The 14,496-nt window shown below is 38.7% G+C and overlaps 1 protein-coding gene across 32 annotated transcripts in view; it reads left to right on the top strand.

The window, feature by feature from the left end:
- The window catches only part of ZC3H13 (zinc finger CCCH-type containing 13), a 90,248-nt gene extending 85,587 nt beyond the window's left edge, over positions 1-4,661 (top strand). For all 32 annotated transcript variants that reach the window (XM_078375390.1, XM_078375389.1, XM_078375388.1 and 29 more), the window contains 2 exons: positions 1,125-1,288; positions 3,326-4,661. In XM_078375390.1, the coding sequence (XP_078231516.1) occupies positions 1,125-1,288; positions 3,326-3,496 (335 nt within the window). In that variant the 3' untranslated portion in view covers positions 3,497-4,661. The remainder of the gene's footprint in view (positions 1-1,124; positions 1,289-3,325) is intronic.
- The last annotated feature ends 9,835 nt before the right edge of the window (positions 4,662-14,496 follow it).

The following is a 14,496-nucleotide window of genomic DNA, read 5'->3' as shown; positions in this document are numbered from 1 at the left end:
AACGTAACCTGCTTGATCATGTTGTACGAATAGATGCAATATCTGCTGTCTTTTGCACACTTGGCTGACTCTTATTTATTTGGATTACTGACTGGTCCTGTTCTGTTATTTTTACTTTCTATTTTTAACACAACCTCTTTATATTTTATCGTATCTTTCCTTAATTCTTCTGGGTTTTTTTTTTCTATATTCAGTATTTTCTCCCCTACCTTGCATGTTGTGACTTAAACCTAAATGATTTTAATTGAATACATTGTCCCAGGTTTTTATGGTGACCAAATCTAGGACAAAGTTTGCAGGTTGCCTGACTAACACTTAATCACTTTCTTAACTAATTTTTTTAGAAGTCACAGACTTGAATATTATTAAAACATTTGAGTCTTGCTATAATAAAGTCTTGACATCTAGAACCCTAAGTAGTAGTTGATGGTAAGCAGTATATTGAATTAAACTTCAGTGATTCTTAACTTCAACACTTCTTTATAACATCCCTTTAAAATATTCTTAAAAAAAAATTCCCTGGGGTGGGGGTTAGTGATTCATGCCTGTAATCCTAGCACTTTAGGAGGCCAAGGCAGGCAGATCAGTTGAGATCAGGAGTTTGAGACCAGGCTGGCCAACATGGCAAAACCCCATCTCTACTAAAAATATTTTTTAAAATTAGCCAGACGTAGTGGCGCACACCTGTAACCCCAACTACTCCCGAGTCTAAGGCAGGAGAATCACTTGAACCAGGGAGGCGGAGGTTGCAGTGAGCGAGATCGTGCCACTACACCCCAGCCTGGGCAACAGAGAGATACTTTATCTCAAGATACTTTGTCTCAATTAATCAATTAATTAAAACAAACACATTCCCTGGGCTCTACCTCCAGATCTACAGTCTCCTTTCCTCATATTTTAAGTAAATTTAAAGTGGCTATCAGAATATTTATTCTTGTTTGAGACTACCAACATAACTAGATATTGAAGGTTCTTCACAGAGAATATATTGCCTTTAGTATGAAATAATTTCCCCCAATGTGCTAACTTCGATAAAGTATAGAATTTGTAGAATATTCAGTTAAGTAGTTGATAATCCTTTTCTATTTTAGTAAAACTTAATGCATGTTTACTTTTGTTGAAAGATGGAGACAGTCTCTTTGAACATGAATTGGGGGCTCTCAATATGGCTGCATTACTACGAAAAGAAGAAAGAGCAAGTCTTCTTAGTAATCTCGGACCATGTTGTAAGGCATTATGCTTCAGACGGGATTCTGCAATTCGAAAGCAGCTTGTTAAAAATGAGAAGGTACTGTTATTTCCTTGGAAAAAATACAAAGCGAATAGTGTGGGTGGCATATTTTTCATTTGATTGCTTTAAATTGAGATTGCATGTTTTTATCAGTTTGGTTTCCTAATCTTTTACACATGTTAAAGGAAGAATGCCATTAAAATTTATAATATGCTTTATTCTTCAATAGTATTAATGAATATTGGTGTTAATAATGAAAGTTTAAAATATTCTGTTTCTGTTAAATGTTTTTTATTTGTGAAAAGCTTCTTTCAACAAGCAAACATTACAAAAATGTATTTAAATTGAAACTTAAGGAAAAAAATTTCTTTGAGTGTTGTCGATATTTATGGAAGTATTTATGAGAATGTACAAAGTTGGAAGAAAGGGAAATAAAAGCGATTATATATAAGCATTTGAGAAGAATAAAGACATTGAGAAATAAGAAATTAGATTTGGAAGAAATCTGTTAATGAGATCTGGTAAACCCAAGATGAAAACGTTTTAGACTTTTTAAAGTTAAGAAACTAGGATGTATTTGGGGTGGTGGGTGGGTACAGGCAGTACAGATGGAGTATCCCTGATCCGAAACTTTCTGAGCGTCGACATGACCCTCAAAGGACCATGCTCTTTGAAGCACTTAGATTTTGGATTCTCAGATAGGGACACTCAACTGGATACGTAAATGTAATGCAAATATTCCAGAATCCAACAAAATTTCAAAATCGGAAACATTCCTGTTTCTGATCCAAAGCATTGCAGTTAAGGAGTACTCAACCTGTATGATAAAAAAAAGAGCTGGTGGGATTCTTTGCTTAGCAAGTTTAGAGTAATGAAAGTTTAGAGTAAGGAGTACTCAACCTGTATGACAAAAAAAGAGCTGGTGGGATTCTTTGCTTAGCAAGTTTAGAGTAATGAAAGTTTAGAGTAAGGAGTACTCAACCTGTATGACAAAAAAAGAGCTGGTGGGATTCTTTGCTTAGCAAGTTTAGAGTAATGATCCAATGGATAACTTCACTAGCTTTTTACCTGGGGGGCAATTAGGAAAACAGAAATCTTTGACTATATAACATTGCTAAAGAAAAGGTAACTTCATTAAAGAAAAACACTCAGATTTAGGGCCGGGGGTGGTGGGGGTGGGAATTAAATTTTTCGAAAGAGGAGAATGAGTTTATCTCCAAACATTAAAATGGAAACAAATACAAGGAATAGGAGACTATTTAAACACATCTGAACTGTATGATCAAGTTTTCCTCACTTAAAGTCTGGCTCAAGGTTATTTTTGACAGAATTACTACAGTCATTCTCCTTTGCCCGCCCCCCCCATTTCAATATGTGCTTTTCTTTGTTTTTTATTTTGTACCATTCCCTGGTCCATCCTTCAGGACAATAACTTTCCAAAAAATGCTAATGTAACTTTAAGTCACAATAATATAGTTACACATTTTAGTATAAGGGGGTAGTAGTTCTTCAGTATACTGCATGATTAGCTGTCTTCTAAAGGATTTATTCAATTCTCGAGCTCACTTTTTATGGGACATTAACAGATTGGTAAGGATCATAGAACGTTTGGCTTACAGAAGGAAAAACCATGTGAGGAAGGAAGTCATGGCACTTGTCTTTGCAGAACCAAAGGGTTGTCAAGTAAAAGTCAGATCGACTTACAGCGTAGCTCCGTAGAAGAGCCTTTATTTCAGCACATGGAAGAAATACTGCCATTCAACAGTGGAATGTGCAGTGTGTTTTTTGTTTGTTTTGAAATTGGAAATGATGAACTAGAAACTGGTTGATTACCTGTCAGAAATTGTTGAGAGGATTCCTACATTAAGCCAGAGGTCAGACTAGGTGCCCTCTAAAAGTTTATTTTCAAAGAGTCATTGAGCCCAAATACATTTTCTGATTTTGCTTTGAAATCCAATAAAGCTAATTTAATATCCAAAATTAAATACTCTTATAGCTTTGATATTTTGGGTAGAGGTTAACCTGCCCATCTTTCCTACTGTCAACTAATCATGTACATCTTTTTAAAAAAATGTGTTTTTGTTTCTTAAATAGGGCACAGTAAAACAAGCATACACGAATGCTCCAGTGGTAGACAATGAGTTATTACGACTGAGTCTTCGGGTATTTAAGCGGAAGACTACTTGCCATGCCCCAGGACATGAAAAGACTGAAGATAACAAACTCTCACAGTCCAGTATCCAGCAGGAACTGTGTGTGTCTTAAGACTGAAGCTCAGTATGGTATTTCTGTTACTGTCTTCCGTCGGCAAAGTTATTTGGTTCGACAAGCATCATTAGTGACACAGGCAGAAAAGATTTATCAGCCGCGCTAAAAGAGTGAAGAATTTTGATCTTTAGAGACACTGGTTTTGGCTAACTTGAGATTTTACATTAATTTTTACATAGTCCTTGACACTCATGCAAAATAATGTGAAAACATCTAGATTTAATAGTTTATTCTGCGCCTTTTGTTAAAACTGAAGATTTTGGAAAACGGTTGTCACTGCTCTTCCAGCCTACGAATATTTTTGTGAAATTGAACCGGTGATTTATGCTGGATCATCCATACAGAAGCAACAATTTTATTCAAAAACAATGTGTTCATCAAAGGAGTTGCTCACATGGTGCAACACCGCGCTGTGCAGACCGTGGGAAAGGGAATGCTGGTACAGCTAGCCTGGTGTGTTTCTAGGGGAATCTCTAGCAGAAAGGAGCCAAAATAGTTTTTTCCCTTTGAAAGTCTTTTAAAAATTATTTCATGGGTCTTTTTTTTTAAAAACATTAATATGTGTGCATTGTTACAATGTATGTTAGATGTCTTTTGACTCTAAATGCTTTTTTTGTTGTCAGAGAGTGTGTACTATTTTTATTTTTAATAAACGTAACTTCCCTTTCCTTGTTTTAGATTTTACTTTGCTCTTCATTAATCTTGTTCCTGATGTTCTCAAACATTAGTGACCAACATTACAGTTTCATACTTCAGATGTTTTACTGCTTGTGTCCTTATTGTTGGATTACTTTAAACAGAGTTGATGTACTTCAAATATAGCTCATTAATACTTAAGGCATCTTGTTAGAATGTGGCTTTTGAAGAAAAAAAAATACTCAAAGCAAACCGAGAGTTAAGAAATCTAACGTAACCTGAGGTTTAATAGTCTACTATCATATTTGTTAGAGCTATAATTTTTGATTATATTAAACTGCCTCCAGCTGTACTATGTAAAGCAGATTTACTTTTAAAAATTACAGTGTGTAATTTGTTCTGTATGTATATGTTTAACTCATGAAGTGGACTCTTAGAAGGATTTGAAATGGACTCTGGCCACAGAAATTGTGGGCAGACAGTAGTAGTGATAATAATAAAAGAAGCCAATCAAAATTCAAATTTATCATGCCCTCTCACAGGTTTTTGTTATAATTGTAAGCCTACATTATTTGTGTTAGCAGTTTTGTCTCTATAGGTAACATAATGACAGTGGTGTAAAGTTTCTGTATGTTATGCAGTCAATTTATACAAGATACTTACCCACCAAGGAAAAGGGTCTCATCTTCAAATGACTTTGAAAGCATGTATACTTGTAAACAGAGCAGGAGAAAAAATTAATCAGAATTTCTTTATGTCCTTTTCCTTTACTGAGTGTTTTGAATAAAGAAAAAAGAAAAAAAAATGACCTCGGAGAATGAATACACTTTAGGAAGCCACTCCCTGATTTTAGTGGATAATATTGTTCTCTGTAGCACAAAGATTTAAAGTCCTAAAATTTCTAATCCTAGTTCTCAGAATTGTGGAATATGACAAAAATAATGGTTTTTCCATTTGTCCACTGACTTCGGGGATATTTCACAAGTTATTTATTTATAGAATGAAAACTGTGTAGTTAAGTCATTCAGTGAAACCTGTTGTCTTTCAGTTTGAAATCTTTGTTATGTTGCAAAAGAAAATGTAGAACTGTTCCTTTGGTCTCTCAGTCACAGCGTTCAGAGCTTTATGATTCCAGTGGAAATGTACTGTGAAGTCTCAGTTTCTTCTAATTCAGCCATTCTCAGGATTAGTGATATATACCTATAGAATTTTTCTAAAGCAAAAATTTTAATTGCATTTTTTATAAAAGCTCTTGGACCGTGATTAAACTTTCCGTTAAACTAGGATTCCTGTAAACAGTCTTCCAGTCTGTAAATGGTTTGCTAGTGGCAGTTAAAGGTCATCTGCCTTATAACCGATGGCTCAAGTCTGTCCAGTGGCCATACTTGCACAGCTGGATTCCAGCTGCTGGTAATAAGGAATTGTCTAGATAGATAAAGGGCAAGAGTATCCCTGCAATCCAAAGTAAATGAGAGTTAACACGTAATTAGCTGTTTGATGATTTGGGCAGCCACCCTCACGTGGTAAAGGGTCTACTGACAATAAACTTCACTTAACAAAGTTTTGTAAGCACACCTAAGTTGTAACTTTATATGCTGAAAAATCTGACCTGTCACTTCACTTCACTCTGACCAGTAATTGCAGGTTGTCTTCCCCATCTAGCCCATGACTACGTTAGGATTCATGACTTACTAACTTGAAAATCTGTGGCATTGGTAGAATATCCCACTTGGATCCTCACTGTCCAGTTGTGTAAAGATAAGATACATGCTATTGTTGATGATGCTTTTACACCTCAACTTGCTATTTTAAAAGGTTATATGAACCTCTCCCGCTTTTAAGGATATTCCCCTTTACTGATTTTCCTACATAAACTATATAGCCATGTTTCTAAATATTGTATTTAAATCTGATCTAGGACCTAACCTTATTTTATCATTTTTCTTTAATAATCTCTAATAAATTTCTTTATTCATTAATTTTGTTGATATTTCCATTTGAGTATTTTGAATGCAGTGACATTCTGGGGAATCCATAGTTTAAATGGTGAAATACTTTTATTAAATAACTTTCTCCCTGGATCTGTAAACATAATTTCTCAACTTTATTGAGCTGTTTCTTTCAGATTTATTTTTTAATTTTTTTTTTTTTTTTGTAGAGATAGGGTTTTGCCTAGGCTGGTCTCAAACTTCTGGCCTCAAAGCCATCCTCCTGCCTTGGCTTCTGAAAGTGCTGGGATCACAGGCATGAGCCACCATGCCCAGCCCTTCTTTTTTTTTCAGAGGCAGGGTATTTCTTTGACCCTCCAGGCAGGAGTGCAATGGCAGGATCATACCTCACTGTAGCCTCCAACTCCAGGGCTCAAGGGATCCTCCCACCTCAGCCTCCCAAGTAGCTGGGACTACAGCTGTGCATCATCATAACTGGCTAATTTTTTTTTTTAAGTGGAAAGGTAGTATCTTGCAGCTGGGCATCATGGCTCATACCTGTAATTCTAACACTTTGGTAGGCCAAGGTGGGAGAATTACTTGAGCCCAGGAGTTCAAAACCAGCCTGGGCAACAAAGTGGGACACCATCTCTATTAAAAAATACAGATATTAGCCAAGTGTGGTGGTGCATGTCTGTAGCCTTAGCTACATGGGGAGGCTGAGGTAGGAGGATTGCTTGAGCCCAAGAGATTGAGGCTGCACCGAGCTGTGATGACGCCTCTCCAGCCTGGGCAGCAGAATGAGACCCTGTTTCAAAAAAGTCAAAAGAGAAAAAAAGGATCTTGCTATGTTGCCCAGATTATCTCGAATTTTTGCCCTTAAGCAGTTTTTCCATCTCAGTCTCCCAAAGTGTTCAGATTACAGCCTCAGCCACCATCTGGTTATATATACTGTGATGGAAATATAACCTATCATATTATAGGTATGTAACTATATGCAGTTTACATTTTATTCATGTCTGTTTCCTTCCCATCTTTACCTAAGCTACTACAGTGTACAATTGTCATTTAACTGATTAACTAATCTAACATTAACAAACATTAATCAGTTATCCCTGCGTATTTCATATGTATTGCCGTAGTGCCAAATGCTGACTTTCTAATTCCATTGTTTCTTCTGCACTTAGTGGAATTCCCTTATCCTTTTATTTTCCCTTTTTTCACTTATTTGTCAGTATGAACTCATAGATTTCTATTTTATTTCATGGGTTAGAATTCATGTATAATTCAGTGTACAATTGGAGTAGCTTAGGTAAAGATGGTAAGTAAACAGACATGAATAAAATGTAAATTGCAGTGATTGCAATGAAAGAACAAACCAAATGGCTGAGATGAGAAATAAAAGTAGCAACTGGGAGTTGGTTACTACTTCAGATTATCATGGTCTTCTGTATGAGTTTTTTAAAAAGAAAAGCTAGCAAAGAACAAAAGGGGGAGGAGTATTTTAGCAGAAGGATGGGAATATGCAAAGGCCTTAGGGAAAAAGCTTTGGTGAATTCCGAGACAGAAATAATAGTGTGGCTCAGCATTGGGTGGAGGGGGCGGGGGTTGCTAGAGAGAAGGTCCAGAACAGTGCTGTTCAGCAGAATGTTGTACAGTGATGGAAATGTTCTATAAGTGTGCTGCTGCCCAAAAAACATGACCAGTACAAGCCTCGTGTGGCTTGTATTAAACACTTGAAATGTAGCTATGTGACTGAGAAACTGTATTTTAAATTTTTGTTTGTCATTCCTTTTAAATAGCTATATGTGGCTACCATTTGGGGTGGTGTAGGTATATATCTTGGCAAAGCCTTGTGAAACATGGAAGTGTTTCCCACAGTAGGGTATAAAACAAATTCTTCTGTTAAAACTTTTGTATTTAATGTTCTACGTACTTTCCGTGGCAAGTAGGACTGATTGTTTTAGTTTACTGTGGCAATATAATATTTCCTTTCAGAATAAATGTTAATGGCTAAACAAGTAGTCAGGTAATGTGGGAATAGGACAGAAATTACTGGTGCTCAGATAATTGAAGTTTAGAATTTGGAAGCAAAAGTAATAGGGAATAATGAAAAAGACATTCAGTCACTTCAAAACAGGCAAGCAGAAGAGAAAAAAGCAATAGAGACCAGTGAGACATAGAAAACACATGGATATAAGCCCAAATGTATTCAAAAATTATGCTAAATGAAAACATTCAGTATCCAATTAAAAGACAAAAGTTATCAAACTGCAGAAAAGCAACTACATGTTGCTTATGAGACTGACCTAAAACATAGGGAGCTTTAAAAATAAAAGGATGGAAAGAAGATAACACCGTGTGAATTAAACATCAAGAGAAAACAATGTTAATCAGTTACCCCTGCGTATTTCATATGTATTTGCTGTAGTGCTTGCCAAATGCTGATTTTCTAATTCCATTGTTTCTTCTACACTTACTGGAATTCCCTTGCCCATTTATTTCCCCTTTATTCATGTTAGGGGAAATAATGGACTTTTATTTTATGGATTATAATTCATTATTGCTCAAAATGTCCAAGTTTTACACTTGTTAATTGACTTCTGTGTATATGTATGACAATTCCAATATTTAATGCCAACTCAGAATCTGTTTGTATTGTGTGTTGTTTCTGTTGGCTCTTTTGCATGTTTTCTTTTCTACTCTTAGGCCTGGTTATTTTTTTTGAGACGGAGTTTCGCACTTGTTACCCAGGCTGGAGTGCAATGGCGTGATCTCGGCTCACCGCAACCTCTGCCTCCTGGGTTCGGGCAATTCTCCTGCCTCAGCCTCCTGAGTACCTGGGATTACAGGCACATGCCACCATGCCCAGCTAATTTTTTGTATTTTTAGTAGAGACGGGGTTTCACCATGTTGACCAGGATGGTCTCGATCTCTTGACCTCGTGATCCACCCGCCTCGGCCTCCCAAAGTGCTGGGATTACAGGCTTGAGCCACTGCACCCGACCAGGCCTGGTTATCTTTATATGCCAAAATCCTGTTGGCAAAATTGTTTCTAGAAAAAATGTTGAGGTCTAAGATGCTGCTGTCCAGACACAAGTTTTGTTTGCTTCTGTCAGCTGCCCGGGGTCACTGTCAAACTGAAAACATCTCAATCCAGTTTTAGGAACTCAGATGGTCTGCGTCCCCCAGATGACCTGTGTCTTGGCTGCACTTTCTGCATGGGCACTTTAGCTCACTGTTATTCTAGGGTTCAGCCTTTGGGGTCTAGATCCAAAGTGCAAGGGCTTATAAGAACCTCCATTGGTGGAGCCGGTGTGCCAGTGTTCTCTGCCTTCTCCAAGTGGACATCACGACTTGTGATCAGTTTCTCAGTCTCTTTTCCAGATTTTTAAATGGTACCTAGGCAAAAGTGACCCCAAATGTCAGGTTCACCCCTGGATATCTATCTCCTGAATTTTGACCCAGGAATTTTTCCTCATCTTACTGACTTTTCAGTGTTAAACCAGTCTTTAAAATAAATGTTTTGTCCAGCCTCTCCAGCTTTTAGTGTGAAGTTATTCTGAATTATCCAGCCTACCATTACCAGAACAGTTTAATTTTTTTCTTCACTTCCATTTCATTGCATTAGTGTTTCTCCATTTTATTACCTGTATCTCATTTGGTTTCCCACACTGTGTTTTTTTTCTATAACTCCTTTCCTGAGCTTATATTTTTTCTTTCTGGCATTTCATCATCTCTTCCTTCTTGATTTTTGTTTTGTGGACTTTCTTCGTGGAGGCAATTGAATCACTAGATTTTAATATTCATGTTGAGTTTTTTTTCTGAAACTGTGTCTCTGTTACCTAGCTAGGCTGGAGTGCAGTGGCATGATCGTGGCTCACTACAGCCTCCACCTCTCAGGCTCAGCAGTCTTCCCACTTCAGCCTTCCAAGTAGCTGGGAACACACAGGCACATGCCACCACACCCAGCTAATTTTTTGTTTTGACTTTTTTATACCGGCAAGTTCTCCCTGTGTTGCTCAGGCTGGTCTCAAACTCCTGGCCTCAAGCAATCCTTGCCTCAACCTCCCAAAATGTTAGGATTACAGGTGTGAGCCACCGTGTCCAGCCTATTCATGGCGAAATGATGCAGAACAATACTCGTCTGTTCTGCAAAATTTTTCAGATGGTGAATATTATTTATCTGTTAATTTTGCTCATTTCTCTCTCTTTTTTTTTTTTAATAGTATCTTTGTATCAGTCTTACAGCAGTTCATTTTTTCTTAATTACTCAATAGTGAATGGCTTGTAATACCACTGTTTGCAGGAAATTAGCCAGGGTGGCCTTCCAGATGTCACACACATGCTTCATCTTTTCTGCTGATGTCACAGAAGCCTGCTGCCTCGTGTAAATGGGCTCCCTGTGATTGCTTGTGCAGGTGGCCCTTCCTCCTCTCCTTCCCTGAACCAAACCAGGTCCAGGACGGCCTCCACAGCCAATTTGCTCTTCCCTGCTCCCAACTGATTGTTAGAAACAAGGGACATAGCTTTTGCTTTTCAAGGGGAACCCTGAGACCTGCTCCTACCTGGTCCCTCTCAACTCTTGCTGCAGTTCGTCCTTTCACTTCCTCCTTGCACTTCCTCCTCACACTTCTGCTCAGTTCAGCTGTTTGGGCAGCCCTGTGTCTATTTTGACATCTGAAGATTATATCTTCTCTCCTAGATTCACTGAAAATAAACTTTATGGAGATTTTTAGTCTTTTTGTTGCTTGTATACAATTTATAGAAAAAAGATTTATGCAGCTTGTTTCTGCTAAAATTCTTTCCAAGCTAAAACTCAATGCAATGGACACTTTAATCAGCATTCTTAGATGAACACAGGGTTAATGGATTAATACTTGGGATTATGGTATCAACATGGACCAAACACATAAATGTGATTTACGAAATAAAGGTTATTTGATGTTATCCTGGTAGGTGGGAATCATATTCTGTCCTCAGTCACATTTCCTTTACAATAACCGTATCACGTGACTGCCTCTAAAAGCAAATTGGGCGTTTCCATTTTCTAGCCCCCTTATTAGAAATGACCAGAAGGGATGAGGATTGGATTACAGGTGTTGGCTTTGCCGACCAACCAGTAGTGTCTTCCATACTTCAGGAGAAACGCAAGTAAGGAGAAACAATGGTACCAGTTAAGGCCTGTCGATGCCAACTTCGTAAGACTAAATAGTAGTTCAGCACCCAGAACAATGAGTTCGATTCTAATTCTGCCCCAAACTGGCAGTGTGACCCTGAGCAAGCCACTGTGCATTAGCTTCCTCATCTATCAAATAAGCAGGTAGCAGAGAATCTTAGGATTTAAACAGAAAGCTGACATGGGACATAGAGACATACCAAAGATGTGTCCGTTTACTGGTGAGGAGCTGAGAGCACCATGTAGAGTACAGGGTAGGAGAAGGTCTCTGTTTAGCTGCAAGAGGAACAGGACAGTATTTTGACTAAGGAAATCCTCTAATGCTTCTCAAACCCACCTGCATCACAGACAAATTTTGATGTAGGGTAGGATTTCTGGGCTAGGATTTTCTCCTGATACTAACAGCGGGGAGAAGAGAGAAGTGTGTGTGTGTGTGTGTGTGTGTGTGTGTGTGTGTGTGTAAAATTAAGGGCCCCTTCTTGAATATGGACTGAACTTGCCCAACTTCTAGTAAGTAGAATATGGTAGAGGTGAAAGTATGTGGCTTGTGAGCCTAGGTGGTGGCTAGTTTCTTGGAATATTCATTTTGGGAAATGCCCAGATGCTGGGTCACGAACACATTTCCAGCTACTCTGAGGAGTTCATTGAGAGGCCAAGGCCTCCTGCCAATAGGCATGTGAACTGGCTGCCTTGGATCCTCCAGCCCCAGTCAGGCATTCTTTAGCTTAGTTTTTGGTTCTCTCTCTCTCTTTTTTTTTTTTTTTTCTAACTGGATTACTGGATTTCTTCCTTCATTGGAAACAGTAAGGGATATGACTTTTTTTTAAACTGGATTTTGTTCCATGATCAGAAAAGGTAAGGAGTATTATTATTATTATTTTTTGACATGGAGTCTTGCTCTGTCGCCCACGCTAGAGTGCAGTGGCGGGATCTCGGCTCTCTGCAACCTCTGCCTCCCAGGTTCAAGTGATTATCCCACCTCAGCCTCCCGTACCAGTCGCCCACCACCACGCCTGGCTAATTTTTGTATTTTTAGTAGAGAGGGTTTTGCCATGTTAGTCAGGCTGGTCTCAAACTCCTGACCTCAGGTGATCCGTCTGCCTTGGCCTCCCAATGTGTTGGGATTGCAGGTGTAAGCCACCACACCTGGCCAGGATGTGACATTTAAATCACACTTTTTTTACATTTGTCTGTTGATGTAAATGCTTTAAAATAAAGTGAATCTGAAGGATAGCTGGGACCTGAAGACTCCTGGACTATATAACTTAAGCACCTCCCATTGCACATCCCTCAATCCCCTGTATTTACTAACTGGTGGCAAAATTCTACATCCAAGAAAATAACAAAAATATACTCAGATTAAATGAGATAAACATGAAAATTGCTGTGTGAACTGTGAAGTAGATGTGACGTAAGGTATCTATGGCCATCATTTCCATCTTTACCAGTTTTTTGTGGAGAAGTAGTATGGGCTGACTTGTGCCCCCCGGATTCACATGTTGAAGTCCTAACGTTTGTCTCAGAACGTTTGTCTCCAAAACAAGAGAGAGCCTGTAAAACTTTTTCAAAAATTCTGATATGATAAGGTACTTGAGACCCTTCACCAGAATGTCAGTCTTTTTTTTCTGTGTAACATGAAGACTTGCCGTTAGAATTGTTATCAGCTTGTAATGGTCTCATAAGTCTGGTTTTCGAAGAATAATTTGGAAATTGTTGCTGTGTTCTGTGAAAATAACCTCCCCAGAATAATCAGTAACTGGTTGTTGTACTCAGTAATTTGACACCCTGTTAATAATGCAGTTATTTCTGTGTTCCTAAACAGCATAAATAGTTGTAAGTTTGCATGCATGATGGAAAAATAAAAACCTGTATCTCTGTTAAAAAAAAAAAAAAAAAGTCCTCTGTTAACCTGTATCTCTGTTAAAAAAAAAAAAAAAAAAAAGTTAGTTGAAGTCCTAACGTTTGTCTCTCTTGTTTTGGAGACAAACAGTTGTTTGGAGGAGGTGATGATGTTAAAAGGAGCCCATTTGGGTGGATGCCAATGAGTGTGACTGGTGTCCGAGAAAGAAAAGGAAGAGAACGGGGGCACACTGCGTGCCGAGGGCTGAGCATGTGAAGCAGCCACAGCGAGAGGGCTGCTACCTGCAAGCCCAGGAGAGAGACCAGAAGAAACAACCCTGCTGAGGCCTGGAGCTTGGACTTCCCGCCTCCGTAACTGTGAGAAAATCAGTTTCTGTTATTTAAGCCACCTTGTCCGCGGTATCTTGTTAAGGAAGTTCTAGCAAACTAATACAATCAGCTTCTGGTGCTGTCACTTCTCCAACTTGTCTATTCCCACAGCCACAGTTCAAGTTCAGGTTTGCATCATTTTCTTTTAAACATCCCAAAATGAGATTTTTCTTACGCATTATAAATTGCATTCAGTTGCCTTTAACTGTACGACCACAGGCTATCTACAATTAATTTAACCCGACAGAAGTTGATCTTTGCATGACAAGTTAGGGCAAAACGGCCTTCCATTTTAACAGGAGACCTCCTTGGCACAGGCAGGCAGGAAGCAGGGAATTACACCTTATTTCTGATCCCTAAAGTGTGATAAAAAGCATTGGAATTGTATGAAATTAGCATGAATAATAATTCTGATTGTAAAGTACATTGAGCTTGGAAACTAATAAAAGGCATCAAAATGATAGAAAAACATCAGTTAGTCCTGAAGCTATAGATGGATAGAGGATAGAGCGAGCTCCTTCTTTCTGCATTTGGGCCATTCAGCAGCCTCTTAGCTGTTGCTACTACCAGGACTCCTTCAGCCCCTTCTTCCTAATCCATCTCTACCCTGCACCCAGAATAATGTCTCTAAATTGTCTGAAAATACAGATATGCCGACCCAGTTTCTGGCTGCGGCCCTGCCACAGTCAGGTTTTACACATTTAAGGCAGTCAACCCCTGTGAGTTGTCGCTTTCCCGTTTATAAAGTAAGGAGGTTGTTTCTTAACTTTCCATGACTTTCTCTGTCACTCCTTTGCTTAAAGGTCTGGATGTCTCGTGTTCTGTATGGAACAAAGTCTAAACACACCGCCCATCACAATCTCACCCCAAAATGGACTTCTAACCGCAGCTTCCTCTCAGGATGACTTACCTGCTTCCCGCACCCAACAGACCTTCACGGCTCCATGTGCTTGCTTGTCTTCTGTGAGACTGAGCACCTCAGTTACTGCATCTTATCCACCTGCTTGTCCGGTGTAGGGCACGCT

This window comes from Callithrix jacchus, chromosome 5 (assembly GCF_049354715.1).
Source record: "Callithrix jacchus isolate 240 chromosome 5, calJac240_pri, whole genome shotgun sequence".
Classification (NCBI taxonomy): Eukaryota; Metazoa; Chordata; class Mammalia; order Primates; family Cebidae; genus Callithrix; species Callithrix jacchus.
The sequence above is the reverse complement of the archived record's forward strand: the minus strand, read 5'-3'. Positions and strand labels throughout refer to the sequence as shown.